The 18020-nt window shown below is 35.6% G+C and overlaps 4 protein-coding genes across 4 annotated transcripts; 3 read left to right on the plus strand and 1 right to left on the minus strand.

Moving 5' to 3' along the window:
- Positions 194–2959, minus strand: LOC18610794. Its single transcript, XM_007046668.2, has 6 exons — positions 2863–2959; positions 2680–2763; positions 2510–2594; positions 1257–1345; positions 860–971; positions 194–612 (listed from the first exon to the last, which is right to left on the minus strand). The coding sequence occupies exons 1-6, from the start codon at positions 2899–2901 to the stop codon at positions 383–385; spliced, it is 639 nt and encodes a 212-aa protein (XP_007046730.2). The 5' UTR covers positions 2902–2959; the 3' UTR covers positions 194–382.
- LOC18610795 (nucleolin) lies at positions 3056–7389 on the plus strand. Its single transcript, XM_018125559.1, has 11 exons — positions 3056–3509; positions 3632–4512; positions 4582–4671; positions 4751–5215; positions 5688–5802; positions 5873–6037; positions 6164–6420; positions 6515–6608; positions 6705–6757; positions 6846–6923; positions 7030–7389. Exons 1-10 carry the CDS (start codon positions 3269–3271, stop codon positions 6900–6902), a joined length of 2418 nt encoding a protein of 805 aa, XP_017981048.1. The 5' UTR covers positions 3056–3268; the 3' UTR covers positions 6903–6923; positions 7030–7389.
- Positions 10860–11832, plus strand: LOC18610796 (histone H1). The gene is made up of 2 exons (XM_007046671.2): positions 10860–11135; positions 11238–11832. Exons 1-2 carry the CDS (start codon positions 10950–10952, stop codon positions 11637–11639), a joined length of 588 nt encoding a protein of 195 aa, XP_007046733.1. The 5' UTR covers positions 10860–10949; the 3' UTR covers positions 11640–11832.
- Positions 13870–15673, plus strand: LOC18610797 (histone H3.3). The gene is made up of 5 exons (XM_018128989.1): positions 13870–13983; positions 14125–14202; positions 14860–14936; positions 15047–15137; positions 15231–15673. Exons 2-5 carry the CDS (start codon positions 14131–14133, stop codon positions 15399–15401), a joined length of 411 nt encoding a protein of 136 aa, XP_017984478.1. The 5' UTR covers positions 13870–13983; positions 14125–14130; the 3' UTR covers positions 15402–15673.

Below are 18020 nucleotides of genomic sequence, written 5' to 3' on the forward strand. Positions count from 1 at the left end.
AATTGTTGATGAGGATTTGAATGACTGATTTGGTGATGGGAATCACCTCTTTTTCTTTTTCCTGATTATTACTTTGAAAAAGAAAGGTTTAAAAATTGGTCTCTCTCTCGCTCTCTACAAGTATGTTCTGTCGGCAGGTAACATTCTGTCCCCTAGAGGAATCTTGAAAGTTGTCTTGATTTCATAGGCAATGTAAAGAAACAAAACTCACAACAACTGCCTTCACATTTAATCCAAAAAATTCCTCTCTAATCTGTATTCAAAACTTTGCTCACTCCAAATGTTAGTACACTGTTTGTATAAGGCACAAAATAAACATCAATCTCAATGAAGAATTAAGGTCAAAGAATATGTCAATTATGTACAGATGAGACAAGAAGAGTCAGTCTAGTTTGGCTTCTGCAGATGTTGAACTTTGATCTGTAACCCTTTGCTCTGCAGTTAAGCTACGATTTACTGTTGAGTTGGCAGTGGCAACTGCAAATGGCTTGATAGATGATCGAAGAGGTTCTGGCCCCTCAGCAGCAATTCTCTTGCACAGTGCGTCACAATTGCTGATGACCTCAGTTAACCTTCCTTTAAGCTCCCCAAGCTCCACTTGCAATGTGTGGACTACATGCATCATACAAGATATGGTTAAGTGGGATTTTTAAGAGGAATCATCAGACTCTGCAAAATGTTAGCTACAGTCAATTTGTTTTCCTGTTACATGATGTGAAAATATGAAGCATATATACTAGAGTGACCGTGACTACACTGCATTTAATTTGGTGAACAGCTGAACCAATATTAACATAATATTCTGAAGTCCAGCAATTAAACTCCCTGGTTCTATTAGTTGAGAAAAAGGTTGAATTACCTTCTGATAAATGTTGTGAAGTTGTCTTCATTGCTGATACTGAGTAATTAAAACGTTGAAAAAGTTTAACTGCCAAGGCATCTGCAACTTCTATTTTGTTTTCTATCTCTTCCTGCAACGAATTTGTCCAAATGACTATGCACGCCATACTTAATTCTTATAAAGTTGAAATAACAGCAAAAACAATCACATGCATTTCCTACCTTGCCAAATGACTATGTTAGCCCATATTCTAGTTCTAGCATTAAAATTCCTACTTGGATCTTAATTCAATTGCAGATGGATGTAAAATAAGAATTTGAAATATAGCACATAATGACCTACAGCAGAACCAATCCACCCCATGCCATTGCAACAGCTATTCTCAGTCATCAAATTTATAAAAGAGATGGTAAACCTGTTTCTTGCTAATCTTCTGAACCTTCTCCTCCTGCCAGTCACGATACATCGAGAACAGCTCCAGCAACACCTTTGGATTCACAGTAGCTATTTTGATAGTCCAAAAGAAACAATTTGAATAGAGCATCTCAATTAGATTATTCCCAGTTTAAAAAGTTATGACAACAACAGAAAAAGAATAGAATATATTGACACTTAAAAAGCATATTCAAGATCATTTTAACCAGTTATAGCCCAAATTACCACAATTGCCTGATAAGGGTTTTCCTCCCTCCTCTATTTATTTACTTTTACTTTGTTCTCTTCAGCTAGTTTTAATTTATGCAAGGGTACTTCCTCAGAAATCTAGAGTTCTTCAAATCTTGTACTAGGTCCTCCATTATACTCCACAGTGATAGGAACTAGAGTATTTCCATAGGTGCATAACTATGATAGATGCAAGGCTATACCAATAGGGTGTCCTTGATGCTCTGTCAGTAATATGCATTCTATGCACCAACATTAATTCATCTACTCGTGTCTGAACTGATAGTAAGCAAATAGACAAACAAGTGAATAGAAGGTTTGATAATGAATGCAAAGACAAGAAAACTGGGAATGGATACTCCTTTAGCTATACAATTTTAACAGTAAATGGCTTCATAAAGAAGCAGCAGCAGAACTGTCTTGTACAAATACCATTGAATATAATGGATTACTCTGATACCACTTCCTAGGGTAAGCTAGTCTACTAATTTCTCTTAGGTCCTTGGCTGCTTTATGGGCTTGATAGCCAGCAAAAGCTTAACTCAGGCAAGTAAAAAGTTATCAAATTACAAGGTTTGATGAAGGTAGGATATATTGTGATCTCACCAGCCATAATATTCATCAGACAAAAGTCTCCAATAAGTGGTAAATAACATAGGCTTAATGTTAGCTAAACGCTTCAAATATAGGATTCAAGCCCCTGGCACGGAAAAATAGCACAATCCCTATTTCTTTCAGAAAAGTTGAAGCATGATGCCATTTTAATTTGAAAGCAACAACTATCAGTTTCAATTCAAGCAAAAAGGTTTCATCTTTCAGGGGTTGTCAACCAGTAAATCTGATATATGTCTTGAAAGCAAGCAAAAAGTCATGAAATTTCCAATAGCAAGTGAGAGCAGATCTCTTTTTCACTTATGAAACGTTCAATAATCTTACAATTTTCAGAGTTATATTCTGAGCTTATTTGGGAGAATTTTGTAAAAAGCATAAAAGAGTCAAGCTCACCTTGAGCTGAAGACGACGACGGTTTTCTCACTAAAATGTCCGTTAAGCTACCCTCCGTCGGTGGCGTCGTCAGTATAGGAGACGTCTATGATTCAAAAACAAAAAAACTTAAATTTCTTCCTTTTGTCTGTGAAATGATTTGAAATTAAAAAAAGAACAATAAAACTTACAATTTTGAGGGATTTAAGCTTCTCTAAAATGGGATCGACCGTTTCTGATCGCTGGGAAATGGTGGTGATTTGATCGGCCGGACTCTTCAATGCCAATAATCAATGTTAATCAATCAATTAAGAATAATTCAACAGAGCCCAGCTCGTGAGCGCGCAATATGTCGGGAGAAATCGAGAACTTACCGGCGACGAACCTGAGAGGGCAGATTCAGAGGCACCCATTGCTGGAAGCTTCAATTTAATTTTTATTTTCCGGGTGGAAAGTCTGCTGCAGGTGCACTTCGATAACTACTTCAACCGAATGTCCGCACGTGTAACATTCGTTTTCCGTGCGAGTCGGGTTAATGGGGCAACACAACCCGGAAAAAGAAATCCGGGTTACGCATTGCACTTTAAATGACAGCGTTTTCTGCTGCGCATTTCCCCCATATTCGAGCCTCTTATGAATCATGTTGTTCGTCAAAACCCATTGAAAAAGTTCCATTGTTTCTCCCACTTTTTGCTTACGCTGCTCAAGCGTATTTAGCTTTTCAATTTCCAATTTGGGAAAAAAAGAAAACGAATTCTTTGTATCGGAAATAGTAAAAATATGAGAATTCGGAATCAAGATGCAGCCAAATTGACGACCACGAGAAAGACGCCGCCGGCGAGGAAATCTGCTACAAAAACTCCATCCAACTCAACAGATGCTGCTGCTGCTGCTGAATCGACGTTTGTGAAAACGGCTGGGACAAAGCAGGGCTCCGCAGCCAAAGCGAAGCAAATGAAGAATAATGAAACGTCACCTGTGACTATCGATGGCTCTAATTCTAATCTTGAACGATCAGCAGGTATGATAGACTACTCTTGTAAGTGGAAACAGAGAGTTAAATAATGATATGTTCGTTACACTGTCTGTTAGTTGATTCTGATCAAATTCATTCGTTAAATTTTTTTTTTTAATTTGGAATAGTTGAAGAAGTTAAGCCATTAGCTGAAGTTACTAAATTGACACCAGAGACCAAAGTTACATCAGGCACTAAATTAGTTGCAAAGAGAACACCTGGGAGACCGAAAACAGCTGCTTCTGCAAAAGCAAAAGCTGTCTCCAAGAAGACAGTGAATTTAGGGGAAACAGCCAAGGAGGTTGCAGAATCACCAAGGAGGTTTGGAAAAAAGGATTTGGAGTGTGAAAAGAAAGCGAAACTTGCTTTTGAAAAGGTTGGAGAACCAGCGGAAAGAGAAAAAGTTGATGAAGCTGAAATGAAAGAAATTTTAGAGGGGCAAGAAACTGTTGGAAAAGATTATGGAAAGTCTACAGTGGAGGAGGATGTACCTTGTGATGAAGACAGTGAAGAGTATGTAATGAAAGAGGAGTCACAACAAGTTAGTGGTAAGGAGCCGAAGATTTTGGACCTTAATGAAGAAGGAAGCAGCAAAGATGAGTTGCATAGAGAATGTGTGCAGATGGAGCAGGATAGGTATGGAGGTATTGATGAGTTGGAGGAGTACGCTGACAGAGTGGATTTTGGAGATCATGATGATGAAGACCTTGCAGATGATGATGTAGAGGAACCTATTGAAGAAACTGAGGCATTGGAACAGGAGCGCAAAGAACTAACCGCCATTGCAAAAGAACGTAAAATTAAGAAAGAGCATGAGATTTTTGTTGGTGGATTGGATCGAGATGCTGTTGAGGAGGATTTGAGACAGGTTTTTGAGAAAATTGGTGAAGTCGTTGAAGTCAGGTTGCATAGGAATCCAACAACCAACAAGAACAAGGGATATGCTTTTGTGAAATTTGCAAATAAAGAGCATGCAAAGCTTGCATTGTTAGAAATGAAGAACCCTGTCGTAAGAATCAATTAATTGTATGTGCTTTGTCCATTCATTGTCTCAATTTAACCTTCTCATTGTTCACAGATATGTGGGAAGCGATGTGGGACAGCACCTAGTGAAGACAATGACACATTGTTTTTGGGCAATATTTGCAATACATGGACAAAGGAAGCTGTGAGTATTTAACAATCTTTAGTGCATGTTCACTATCTTGTATTTTTTTGCTTACTCTTGCTATATTGTGGTTTGACAGATCAAACAAAAGCTTAAAGAATATGGTATTGAAGGTGTTGAAAATATTACTCTTGTCCCAGATGTTCAAAATGAAGGGTTGAGCCGTGGTTTTGCATTTTTAGAGTTCTCTTGCCATCCTGATGCCATGCTTGCATACAAAAGACTTCAGAAGCCTGATGTTGTTTTTGGACACCCTGAAAGAACTGCTAAAGTAGCTTTTGCAGAACCTTTACGTGAGCCTGATCCAGAGATAATGGCCACAGTGAAGACTGTATTTCTCGATTCACTTCCTCCTCATTGGGATGAAGACCGTGTGAGGGAAAAACTCAAAGGCTATGGGGAGATAGTGCGAATTGTATTGGCCCGGAACATGTCAACTGCTAAGAGAAAGGATTTTGGATTTGTTGATTTCTCTACCCATAATGCTGCTATAACTTGTGTAGATGGTGTGAATAAGACACATCTGGATGATGGGAACTCAAAGGTATATAGTTTTATGTTAATGTGCTTTGTTCTGGCATGCTCTAGAAAATTTTTCTTTTGAATTTAGTATTGTTACACTAATGTGCTTTGCTCATTTTTCTGTTGTTTTAAATTTTGTTGTTTCCTTTTCATTCTTTGATTGTGATTGACTGAGATATACACCTTTATTGCCTCACTCAAGTTAGCTAAGATGCTAGGCACACACAATAGGGACCCCTGGAAAGGTATCTAATAATGAATAAACATGTTTAATCCACCTGTCAAGTATACAAGTGCTCAAGAATGCTGATCCTCAAAAATCTGTTTAGAACATATCTTGAACTTGTCAAGAATGTCACTAGAACATGCAAAGGACTTATTATGGAAGTCTGTAGGTGCATCACCTCCATTTTCATTTTTGGACTCTGTCGTAATATATTTTTGAAGCATTGAAAGATGTATTAAGTGGTTTTTGTTCTTATTTGTTCCCATAGTCAAAAGTCAGAGCAAGGCTATCAAATCCAATGCCTAAAACACAAGCTATAAAGGGTGGAATGTGTGGTGGATTTCGAATTGGAAGTGGAGGCAATGGCTCATTTTCAAGATTTGGTAATCAATTCTCTTTTGGAAATAGAGATCTATTGATGTCTGTATTTTTGCTAATTACATCTTGCTGCAGGGAGAGGTTTTGGGCGGGTTGGACATCGCTTTAACTCAAAAAGTTTCCAATATGGCCGCTATTTCTATCAACATGAACGTGGTCGAACTAGTAGAATGGATGCAAATGAGCATGACTATGACGATCGATATTCTGAGTACCATGGGAGGCATATAATGGGTCGAGGTCAAATCAATTTATTTGTTGCTCCATCTACCCATCTTTCTATAAACTATAGCTGCAACTTATACAAATGTAGATCTTGCATTTTACTGTTTAAAAATTTAACATTTTTTAATTACACAAAAGCAGGAGGAAGAAGGGGTTCTTTCGGCGATGGTTATCATGGATCCAGTAGAGATGCTCCAACTGTTGGCCCTTCAAGATATAATTTCAGTAGGTCTTGGTATGATGTCCCTGACAGGGCATGGAGGGAGCATGCTCCACTTAGGAGGCAACCATTTTCCCCTGAACGTGTCTTTGACAGACCTTATGGTGGAAGGCAATATGATGATCCTTATTATTATGATGAACGTGCACATGGCATGAAGAGGCCGTTTTATATGACGGTAAGTGTTACTTTTCCTAGCCTCTATATGGCTATCTTTCTACATTCAGCTGCTCTCCTTGCATTTGTTTTTGTTTGAAACTGTCTGCTCTTAGGACCATGATCCTGAATACATGGAGCCTCATAGAATCCGTCCACGATTGGAGCATCCGTATCCAGAAGTCCCATTTCATGAAACCCGCCATCGTGGTATGTATTTTTATTTTCGCTAATGTTTCTTATGCATGCTTCTCTTACACGAATGTGTTTTGCCACATTACTCATTCATATGGCTATGTGCTTTAGACACTCATGCAGCTGGTAGTGGTCTCTACTCCCATGATTATTATGATTCTGATGTGAGTAGTCAACCCTTAGCTCCCTATTAATGCATTTAAATTTTCAATTAACCATTTCATGATGGTCAGTTATTTCATTGTGTTGTAGTATGGTGCATATCCACCATACTATGGGGCTGATCGTTCCTATGGTGGCAGCTACTAGTAGTGGACTGAAGAACTGTTGGTAATCTCAATCGCTTGACAATATCATGTTCTTAAATCTAAGAGTGAATTTTGTTAATGTTTTAGAGGCTCTTGCTTAATGTGTCTTGGTGGGCCTGGAAATGCAGATGCAGCTCATTGGTGATGGACAGAGGCTTACTGTTGAAAAATGCAGTTGAAGCTGCCTTTTCATCTTGTTTCTATTTTTGGGTCTTTTTATCTGTGTTTCTTATGCTCCTGCCTCTTTTTTTCCTTAGATCTCTTTCTATTAATTTTAAACAGACCTAAAGCTTTGATGTGTCTAGTGTAGGTTGTCTCTTAGGGGCTTAATAAAGAAACTGGTGCAATTTATGTACAATGGAGATTGAGGATTTCTGATACAGTTTACCATACTGAATAGTATATGGAAATAGATTTCCTGGTATGTTTATTGTTGAGATAATGGATCAAACATATCTATTAGTGAGCAATATTTTGATTTCTCCATATATGTGAAGATTCTGATTGGAAAGTATCTCTTAAGTGGAAGGTTTCATGTTAAGTTTATGATACTAATAATGGAGGTTCAGAAGTTAAACTTTGAGATGCACATGTTGAGAAAATTTGTGGTCTTCACCTTGAAGATTTTGTGGAAGTGAGAGATGTATAATTTGTATAAATCACAAACAGGAAGCATATTAATATAAGACTTCTCCTGGAGTTCTTAATGGATGGGATTGGCACATGTTTGCTTACGGTGACAGTTTGATGTTGATGTCATCCTTTTGTCCATTAAGTCAATGTTGGTTTTGTTCTGCCTATCATACGGCAAATGTCCTGGTGTTCTCAGATACTTAAAATTACGTGTCACATTGTATGTGCATCTTATTTAAAGGTCTATATGGTAAAACTTGTTCTGATTTTGATCCTTACCTTAAAGGAGCACAAATGGTCAAACAGGTTGATCTTCCATAATATCTTTACAGAGAAATTTTGATATTTTGTTACTCAAATGGAAAAATTTTTGGTTTCTGTTGGGTTGAAATTGAAATTGTCATATTTTCTGGTGAGACAATTCAGGTTGGTGGCTCTAAAAAGATCTAAAGCTTTCGTATGTTTTATATCAGTGATGCTATTGATGTGGAAATAATATTGGCTAGCGTGCAAGTAAATGCAGTGTTGATGTTTAGATGTTCACACCGCTTGAACTTTAGACGGTTGAATTGCTTTCAAGTTTCAAGCATTTCTAAGTGGTGATTAGAATTGAGGATTAGATCATAAACGTAACTTAGGAGTCTGCTACCAGCTTGAACCAAAAATAGAGAAAATAACTTATATTCTATTTATTTTTAAGGGATATTTGATAATTGTTGGATCTATGTCCTTTATGATCTTTGTTGTTCTGTATGTCCAGACCATGGAGGTGATCTTGTTGTGGTGGCTGGTTGTTTCTTTTGAGGAGAGAAACCTATGGAATCATTTCTTCTCTGTTAAAAAATAACGTATGGGTTGAGTATATTGCATCATTTATCATGTTATATCTGTTCATTCAAAAAATAACAACCTGCCATCCTAGTGATTTGTCAAACCTATAGTAAGAATTTGCTATTCCCTACTCATATTCATTTAATTTTTAATGGTTTTCATATTATTGCCTACATCCTAAGTGGCAAAATGGATGTGTAGAGCACCTTTTTAATGTGAACATGAGACGTTTCGGATGGCATAGAAATTGTTTTTGAGGTCAAATAGGTTGTGGAAAGGAAGCAAGATGATGATAATATCAATACAAACATCTTTTTAGTTCAGATGTTTAGGCACATTTTAGATATAGAAATCTATGGGAGTTCAAATAGTTCTAGTTCTTTGTGTAATCGATGTCCCATTGGAATGTTGCCATCAAATCTAGGATATGTTTTGTGGTGGGTACATTCAGTCTTCCTTTTATTTCAGTTTAGTATATCTAGGCTATTTTCCAACTAGTCTGTTGTTTTCTCATTTCATTTTATTTTATTTTATTATGATCATTAATTTTTCTTTCTTTTTTCAAATAGTCAAAGTAGATTTTTGCATACACTGTTTCTGGATTGGTATAGTACTTTTTGAACAATTTATTGCAACCTGTCACATATTACATATAATTGAGGCAGTAATTTTATAGAAATTGCAGAAGAAAAGCATGGAAAGCACCATGGTTTACCATTGATTTTTCTTTTGCATATTCCCTTTGTTTATCTTCTCATCATCTTTGATCCAGTCTCTAAAAGTTTAAAAGTTTCATTTTTATCTCCTATGGAGTTGTGGTAGGAGCTGAACTATTGCATTTCTGTCAAACTTTGTCTTTGATTTTGACTAGATATTAAGTCATCTTTTTCTCTACATTGGTGAATTCTTACTGTTGGACTCAGTTGATCTTCCTGTACTCAGTTGCCTAGTAACTATGTTTTTCGAGTTGTCAACGTGTTTCGCAAGAATCCAGTACTGAGATGATGGTAGCTTTTCTGTCTGATATGCATTCATAGACATCAGCTAGTGTTTTTTTTTTTTTTTTTGCTTGTTTCCATCAGTCTCACCTTGCTGCCAATTGATTTTGTTTTAATGAGAACTAGATGAATTTAGTTGTTTATATTTCTATTGTACTTAAAAAAATATTTTATTTATTCTTTTATTATATGTACACAAATCCTTAATCTGTTATGGAAAATTAACAACCATTGAATTTAATATCAACTAATATTTTTCATTCATGTAATATATAATATGATCTGATGGTATTGAAAACAATTTAATTCGACTGTCACGTGATCACGATACATGTGAACTGTATTGTAAGAAGCACGTTTTCTGATAATCTGGGTGGATAAGATTTTGTGCAGTGACCCGTACGGGGCTTGGTGCTGGAATTTGAATCATCATTCATCCAGCCATAGAATGTCTGTTTTGACAAGTTGGGAATAGTTTATCTGATTGTTCCTTGTCAGATCCCCATCCTTCCAAGAATTGTGAACCTTATCAATATGTCTAACCAAAAATCAAAAACCGTGGGTTCAATTTGGCGGATCAGCTGCTTCGCAAAACAAGCCACCTGGCTGTCAAATTATTTGCCTCATTGGCCTAATATTAATATTTAGTCAATGCTAATGGTGATCATACAAGTTAAAAGAAAATTGGTGCAGTATTGGCTTTAACCGTTTCTTTCTACATCATAACTGTGGGTCTTTGAAGAAATTTTTTTTAATGAATTTTAAGGTTGATTTCTTATGATTTGAATCTGAAATCTTTATAGATTATTTTCAGTAAATACACCCAACATATTTTTGAGGTTTTTTTTTTTAAATAGTAATAGTATTTGACCGATTTAAATTGAAAATTATTCAAAATAATGAAACAATTGATTAAGATAGTCGAATATTTTGATTTTTTTTTGGTCGATTAATATTTAAATCGAAAGAATGAATCTAAATTAAGTGAATCCAAGTTATTTCGATTTGAATTAGAATATAATATACAAGAATGAAGTGAAAAATTAAACATTTCTAAAAGAAAAAAGAGAAGAGAAAATCAGGAAGTAAACTGTTTCTCTTTCAGAGCTTCATATCACCCTTAAATGCCAACCACTTGACTTCCTTCAAATCACATTATAATCACCTCTTCTTTAGCTCCAATCTGACGAAAATTACATGTCAAAAATCGAAGGGAATCCCGAGAAATGAAGCCACAAAATCACTCAGAAAAACACACCCTCTATTCTCTAAGGTGTATAAAGGAAATATCAAAAAACCAAAGCCCATCCACAGCAGCGGACAATTCTCTCCCATTTAAAGCACCAAAAATACCCGACTACGTGACGCTTTGATTTCCTTCCACGTGTACGTCTCAGATAATCCTTCGTCCACGTTGGCAATCACCGTGCCTCTAAACCGACCAATCCTAGACTGCCACTCCCGTCTGACACAGACCCAACCTCGCTATAAATTCCCGGAGTGCCACTTTCCATGGAATATCAAAAGCAAAATCGTTCTCTAGACTCTTCTTCTCTGTTACTTTGTTTTGTTTACTGTGATCAATCATGGCCACCGCTGAACCTGAAGTTCCGGTAACTGAGCAGCCGTCGGAAGCAGCCAAGGAACAGAAGCCGGCCGAGAAGCCTGTCAAGGAGAAGAAACCGAAAGCGCCGAAGGAGAAGAAACCGAAAGTTCCGAAGGAGAAGAAACCAAGACAGCCAAAGGCTGCTGCACATCCTCCTTATTTCCAGGTAATTTCTTTTTTCTTAATGTTTGTATCTTGGGTTTATGATTATATCCCTGGGGTTCTTTATGTTTAATGAAAGGTGGAATTTTTTTTTTTTTTTTTGCAGATGATTAAGGAGTCGCTCCTCGCCCTGAACGAGAAGAGTGGTTCTAGTCCGTACGCAATAGCCAAGTACATGGAAGAGAAGCACAAGGCGGTGCTTCCAGCGAATTTCAGGAAAATTTTGGCTCTTCAGCTTAAAAACTCTGCTGCCAGAGGCAAACTGATAAAGATCAAGGCTTCTTACAAGCTCTCCGAGGCTGGCAAAATGGAAAAAGCTGCTAGTAGGGTTACAAAAGCGAAAACAGAAAAGAAATCAACACCAGATGCGAAGCCAAAGAAATCTGAGGCAACAAAGAAGGCAGCAAAGAAAGTTGGAGCTAAGAAGAAATCTACTCCTGCAAAACCCAAACAGCCTAAATCTATAAGGTCACCTGCTGCTAAAAAAGCCAAGAAGGCCAGCGCTTAATACCCAAATGTAGAAAATGCTTTTAAGTTCATGTAACACCAGTAACTTCCTTTGTAAATATAGAACTTCGTTGCTTCTAGTTCTAGTATTATGAAGTGAATATGTGTTTTGAAATGGTGTGGTTTCGTTTGATCTTTACGAACTGCAATGAAAAGTCGAGTTTTGTATGAAAATTAACGATGAAAATGAAAAATTAAAGTTGGGTAATGTGAAAATGAACTAAGATCTCGAATGTGATGTTTCAGGGTAAGTCTCTGGGTTTTTGTTCAGAATGAGTGGAATACAGGGGAGATGGGCCGTCCATGGTGGATTCTTAGTGGGTTTCGGTTTATTTGATTAATTTCTTTTTATTCTGAGTTCTTGATTTGAGTTTGAAAAAGAGTCTTTTGCTTTGTTACGTATTTTTCATTTTTTTTAGGGCTTTACCCCATAGGGAGCACTTCCAGACATTCTCTAAGGCCAGGGCTGAACCCAGGCCTAAGAGGGGGTTTGGAAATAGTTTTCAACCAGCAATAGACGCGCCTCGGTTAGAACCTCACTAGCTGCGTCATTGCCCCAAGCGCTTTTGTCTTTGTTACGTATGGTATAATCTAAGGACAGTCTTCTCTTTTCAAGCCTGTGATTGAAAATTTAAGATGGATATTGCCTAAATAACCAACAATAGCTTTGCTTCTCATGGCATAGCTTTTCAAACAACTTTTCTAGTTTTAAATTTACACCGAAAATGTCAATTTTAATAGGACTTTATACTCTTTTGAGTAAATATTTTTATTCTGAATAAGAATTATGGTTTTAATCAGATTTTATACATTTTCAAGTAAATTTTTTTAGTTATAAACTTACACAAAAAATTCCATCTTCAATCAGATACTGAATTTATATCGAAAATTTCGGTTTTAATTAGATATTATACTTTTTCGAATTGATTTTTTAATTTTGAACAAGAATTACAGCTTTAATCAAATATTATACATTTTCAAGTAAACTTTTTAGTTATAAACTTATGCCGATGAACGTTTTAGTTATAAATTTATGCCGAAAATTTCATCTTTAATTGAATATTATACCTTTTCGAGTAAATTTTTTAATTCTAAATTTTGATTTTAATTGGATATTATACATTTTTTAGTAGACTTTCCAATTCTGAATTGACACCGAAAGTTTAGGTTTTAATTAAATATTATACCTTTATGAGTAAGCTTTTTAATTATGAACTTACACCAAAAATTTTAATTTTAACCGAATATTATACCTTTTTGAGTAAACTTTCTAGTTCTAAACTTATATTAAGAATTCCAGCTTATATTTTACATTATTCAATTTGATGAGACAGAATTAAAATATTTTATAATTAAATTCGAGTAAATTATAAATAGTAATATTATTACTCATCACAAATTTGAATAATGAGTCCTTGATGATCATTATTCGAATTTGATTAAAACTAATACTTTTAATTTTATATAGTATTTTTATTTATAAACTATTTATAATTAAGTTAATATTATTAAAATTCATTAACTATTTTAAATATAAATTTTAAATTTTAAATTTTAATTTATTTTTATGAGTTAAATTATAATTTATTAATTTATTTTTTAATAAAATATAAAATTATTTTTTATATTTTAAATTTAAATAATAAAGATATATTTAGTTTACGGAATAAAATAGAGAAGGAATACAATAACTATTCTATGAGAATAGAATAAGATATCAATAATTATTATTTAACTTGATTCATAAAATAAAATAAAGTAAGGATGATTATTATAATTTATTTTAGTGTTTGGTGGGTAAAAATAATTTTGAGATAGTAAAAGAATAGATGATAAAAAAATAAAAATATATTTTATTATAATAATATTGAGTTTTAAATTTAAAATATTATTTTTAATAGTTTATTAAAAATATTATGAAATTATTATTTAAAATTTTAATGTAATTATTTATTTTTATTTTTAGAATGTTAATAATCGATAATTAAATATTAATACCATTATTTTATTTTATTATTGATTTTTAAATTATTAAAATTTAATTTAATTTTTAAATTAAAATATTAATTATTATAGTTTATATTAAAATTTTTAAATTCGTATAAAATATGAGTGCATTCCTTGTTGACGGCTGGGTTACAGAAAACCAAGTGTTGACGTTGACGGCCTAACCGGGGTTATTACAACAACCAATCAGAGTTAATCAAACTAATCGAGGACCCGTTGATTTCCTGTTCACTAACCTTCCCTATAAATATCAAACCCCCTTCCCAACGTCCCCTCGGTTACCCTCCGCCAATTTCAAATTCGAATCTAGAAGCATCTTCTTCTGCGTCTTCGTCCAGGTAATTTCTTCGAGCAACCAAACAATCCCCAACTCTCTGTTTCTCTTACCTAATCCAATCCATTTTTTATATTCAAGTTTGATCGAATCCGTTCAATTTGTATTCAATCTTATTTCTGAGACTTTGCTTTGCGTTTTACAGGTCAAAATGGCGCGTACCAAGCAAACCGCTCGCAAATCCACTGGAGGCAAAGCTCCCAGGAAGCAACTCGCTACGAAGGCACGCTCTTCTCTCTCTTCAATCTTTTTTTTATTTTAATTTTTTTGTGGGGATTTGATTTTGTTTTATAAAGTTTAGGAATTTGGTATAAGCCTTGTAATTTCTTTTTTTTTTTTTGGGGTGGGGCGGGGAGCAGTCGAGTTGATCTCTTTGCCTATTTTTAGGGTTTGGGTTATTATTGTTTTGTGTATTAACCTGACAAAAGAATGTATTGAGAAATATGAACAATGGCTCTTCCAGATAAAGCGTTTTGTGTCTGTAATATATGTCTCAGAGCAAGTAAAAGGATAAAAGCATGCCGTGCCATCCTCTACTTGAACCAAAGAAACACTCTAAGCAGCTTTGGGTAGCTTAGTTTTGATATATTCCTAGGGACTATGAATTGTGAAACTTTCATCTCTTGTTGAAAGCTGGATGACTCTATCATCTTTACTCAAGATTGTGAAATTTTACAGTTGCTTGAGCTGTTGTACTTGTGCACCTGCCAGTAGGTGACTCATTTTACAATGTATATGCATTAATTGGAATGTGATAGATTCTTACTTTATGAACTTGATGCAGTGGGGGTGGGGGTTCTACTTTGTATTGATATGATGAAAATTTATGTGATTTTGCTTTTTGCTTTCCAATAATATTTGCTTCCTCATCGATTTGAAGGCTGCAAGAAAGTCGGCACCAACCACTGGAGGAGTCAAGAAACCTCACCGCTATCGCCCTGGAACTGTTGCACTTCAGTCTGTAGTATTGTTTATGCATTTTATTTCTTTCTTCATTTCTCTAGAATCTAGTCTACTAGATAAGATACCCCTATCAATTATATTATTTGTTGTTATTTTTTAAACAGTGAAATTCGAAAGTACCAGAAAAGCACTGAACTCTTGATCCGCAAGCTGCCCTTCCAGCGCCTTGTTCGGGAAATTGCACAAGACTTCAAGGTATTAATTCTTCAAAATAAATTTTATTTTTGTTTTACTTTGTTCGTGCAATGCAGTCCCTGAGTATATTTTGGTTGTGCAATTTCCTTTTAGACGGATTTGAGGTTTCAGAGCCATGCAGTTCTTGCACTTCAAGAGGCTGCAGAGGCCTACCTTGTTGGTTTATTTGAGGATACAAATCTCTGTGCTATCCATGCCAGGCGGGTGACTATCATGCCCAAAGACATCCAGCTTGCCAGGAGAATCCGTGGTGAAAGGGCCTAGATGATGATGTTTTTTCATTTAGGTTCTTGTGTTGTTTGTTGGTTTAGGTGATTTCTGATGTACCATGGTATTCTAATCTGAACACTGATTTTCTTCCAGAGAAACTAAGACACCTTAACATCTCACGTGTTTGCTAGGACAACAACTATGACCTCTCCATTGTATTCTTTTATCATTTTATCAAATGTTGTTGTTCAGCGATTTTAATCATAGATATCTAATCTAGCTGTGTTAAGCTGTGGCTTGTCCTCTAATCTCCTCTATTCTTTTTATTCTGGTCTGCTTCAGTGGTGGTTTTGCTCTGGCTGTTGTGTCTTTAGTTTTGCTTGTTTACCTGTTGTGTAAATCTTTTGGCTTTCATGCTACCAGTGTAAAGAGAGAAGAAACCAAGAATTTTACTTTTTCATTTTGTAGGTTGTATTACTTGGTTAGTTTAATCGTTTCACCCTTAGTGCCATTCTATCTATTTCTTGTGATTCTTTGGTCCTGACTATGTTGCTAATAATATGTGAGTGATTTTAATGTTGTAATAACTTGCTTGAGTTAGTGCTGATTATATATATATTCTAGAGTTGTGTGTTCTGTTTTATGAACAGTTTTTCTACCTAGTCTTATATTTTCTTTGTATCCCTGTTGTTCAAAGGATTAACTTTCTGGAAAGTTTGGTGGGTTGTATATAGATGTCTTTAATCCAGTCATTGTTTGTGGGCATTAGGCCTTGCTGTTGGAATTTCGATCATGCATGGAACGGTTGTTGGAATGAATCATTGGTTTGTTTTGCTTTCCTTTTAACCTTTTGGTATTCTAGGCATCAAGTCAGATCGCTATGTTGATCATATCTAGAATTTGAAGTGCCGAACATTAGGTACCATGTTATTAATGATAACAGTGGCCCTTTCTCTTCTCGGCTGCGAAGTTGCTTTTGTGGTCCTGGCCTTTTTCATGTAGGTGTTTTGTTATGTTAGGTATTCTTTAACCATAGTATGTTTCCGTGAATGCTGACCATGCTTTGTTCTTCTTGCTTTGAGTTCTGTTTCTCGTTGACCGCTTCTCCCTTTTTTCCCCTCAGATAAAGCCCCAAGTAGGCCCTGGGTTCATTTCTCCAGATGCAGCCCATTCAGTTTGATGCTTGGGACCCCAACAACTGAATATTTCTATTCCATGGCACTTAGAAACTGTGTTCAGCATATCACGCTTTTTGCTAGTCATGGAGGAAGATATAAGATATTACCATTCTTAGTCCATGGACAGAGCTCTTCCCTTCAGGGTAGAGAGTTCTTCGCCTATCACGATATCCGGTCAAGGAAGGTTTTGCACCATTGCAACATGTTACAAGTTTTCCTTTATAATTTGATATAGATTAGAGAAAGCGTAAAAGAAAATTGAAGGGTATCATCTTGTTGGACTGTTCCCAAATGGCTTTGTGTATGAACTTGATTGAGTAACCAGAATGATCCAAGTCAAACCTTCTCTGTTCGCGTGATGATGATAGAGTTGTGGAGGAGCCACTGTCTCAAACTGTGAACAATGGGTGAGAGAATCTGCCATATGCCCTTTTCAAACAAAGTCTTCCCAAATGCATCACTGCAACATCATTGTACCCCGAAGCTGGCTCAGTCATTTCATTTCACAAAGAAGCAAAAGATTATTCCCCCCTTTTTTTTGCCCATATTGACATTCCACGTCTGTGATTGGTTAAAGCTCAATTGAGCTTTTGTCAACATGGCATCTCTAGGTTCAATTACTTTTTCAAATGATTATATATTCTTGCTGAAATATGGTCTTGATCACTTCTTAATCATGAGAGAGAGAGAGAGAAGTGGAAGAAGAAGAACAAGGTAGGAATGGGTGTGGGTGTTGTTTACTCTCTTTTTTCTAGGTTGTCTAATCTTATCTTTTCTGCATTAAAAAGCTCCTCAAAAAAACATGGGTTTGGTTTTGCTTTGTTGCGTGCTATGATGAGCATCATTGTTCACCAAAAGATTGCTTTGTTTTGGTCAACCATTACACTAATTGCCATCCATGTTCATACCCTTCCCTCTCACTCTGAACAGCACTTAACGTGGAAACTCTTGGTTGGCCCATAACCTTGGATATGCACTCCAACCAAGCTCGCGAAACCATGTGTAACAGTGTTTTTACCCTTTTTTTTTTTTTAGAAAAAAAGAACAGAAAATTAATGCTCAATCAAGTGGTGATTGTTCATCATTGGTTTATTGCACTCATTTGATTGGTCGAGGCCTTCTTGGATAACTGACTGATACCTTTCCTCTGAGAATTGGGGTCGGCAAAAGGGGTCCAATTTTAGCCTCAAAAGATAGACAATCAGCATGGGAATTTCTCCCATCTAGTTTGTCTTTGTTGCAATCACATCACTTCCAAAGGTCTTTGATCTCCCTGTTACGTGCTATATGCAGGGTTTCTTCCATCTTTGGCAGCAAAAGTTTCGATAACCCCAAAGTCAGGTCCTATATTAGCTTGCATGGTTTTAACATGATTGATATTTGAAATGGTATCGAAATCATTCAATGCTATTAGCTCTAATACCATGTAAATGTTAAAGAGATTTTCATTATATTTATATGTTTAAAATATCTTCAACGTCTTAATAAACACAAA

This window comes from Theobroma cacao, chromosome 1 (genome assembly GCF_000208745.1).
Source record: "Theobroma cacao cultivar B97-61/B2 chromosome 1, Criollo_cocoa_genome_V2, whole genome shotgun sequence".
Lineage (NCBI taxonomy): Eukaryota > Viridiplantae > Streptophyta > Magnoliopsida > Malvales > Malvaceae > Theobroma > Theobroma cacao.

Bases quoted from the DNA above. Each gene is read 5' to 3' on its own strand.
- LOC18610796 (XM_007046671.2), top strand. From the start codon at position 10,950: ATGGCCACCGCTGAACCTGAAGTTCCGGTAACTGAGCAGCCGTCGGAA. The intron at 11,136-11,237 runs GTAATTTCTTTT...TTTTTTTTGCAG, and splicing joins CACATCCTCCTTATTTCCAG to ATGATTAAGGAGTCGCTCCT.
- LOC18610795 (XM_018125559.1), top strand. From the start codon at position 3,269: ATGAGAATTCGGAATCAAGATGCAGCCAAATTGACGACCACGAGAAAG. The intron at 4,672-4,750 runs GTGAGTATTTAA...GTGGTTTGACAG, and splicing joins ATACATGGACAAAGGAAGCT to ATCAAACAAAAGCTTAAAGA. The intron at 5,216-5,687 runs GTATATAGTTTT...TTGTTCCCATAG, and splicing joins TGGATGATGGGAACTCAAAG to TCAAAAGTCAGAGCAAGGCT.
- LOC18610797 (XM_018128989.1), top strand. From the start codon at position 14,131: ATGGCGCGTACCAAGCAAACCGCTCGCAAATCCACTGGAGGCAAAGCT. The intron at 14,937-15,046 runs GTCTGTAGTATT...TTTTTTAAACAG, and splicing joins CCTGGAACTGTTGCACTTCA to TGAAATTCGAAAGTACCAGA. The intron at 15,138-15,230 runs GTATTAATTCTT...ATTTCCTTTTAG, and splicing joins AAATTGCACAAGACTTCAAG to ACGGATTTGAGGTTTCAGAG.
- LOC18610794 (XM_007046668.2), bottom strand. From the start codon at position 2,901: ATGGGTGCCTCTGAATCTGCCCTCTCAGGTTCGTCGCCG. The intron at 1,346-2,509 runs GTGAGCTTGACT...CTATCAAAATAG, and splicing joins GTCGTCGTCTTCAGCTCAAG to CTACTGTGAATCCAAAGGTG. The intron at 972-1,256 runs GTTTACCATCTC...AATTCGTTGCAG, and splicing joins AGAAGATTAGCAAGAAACAG to GAAGAGATAGAAAACAAAAT.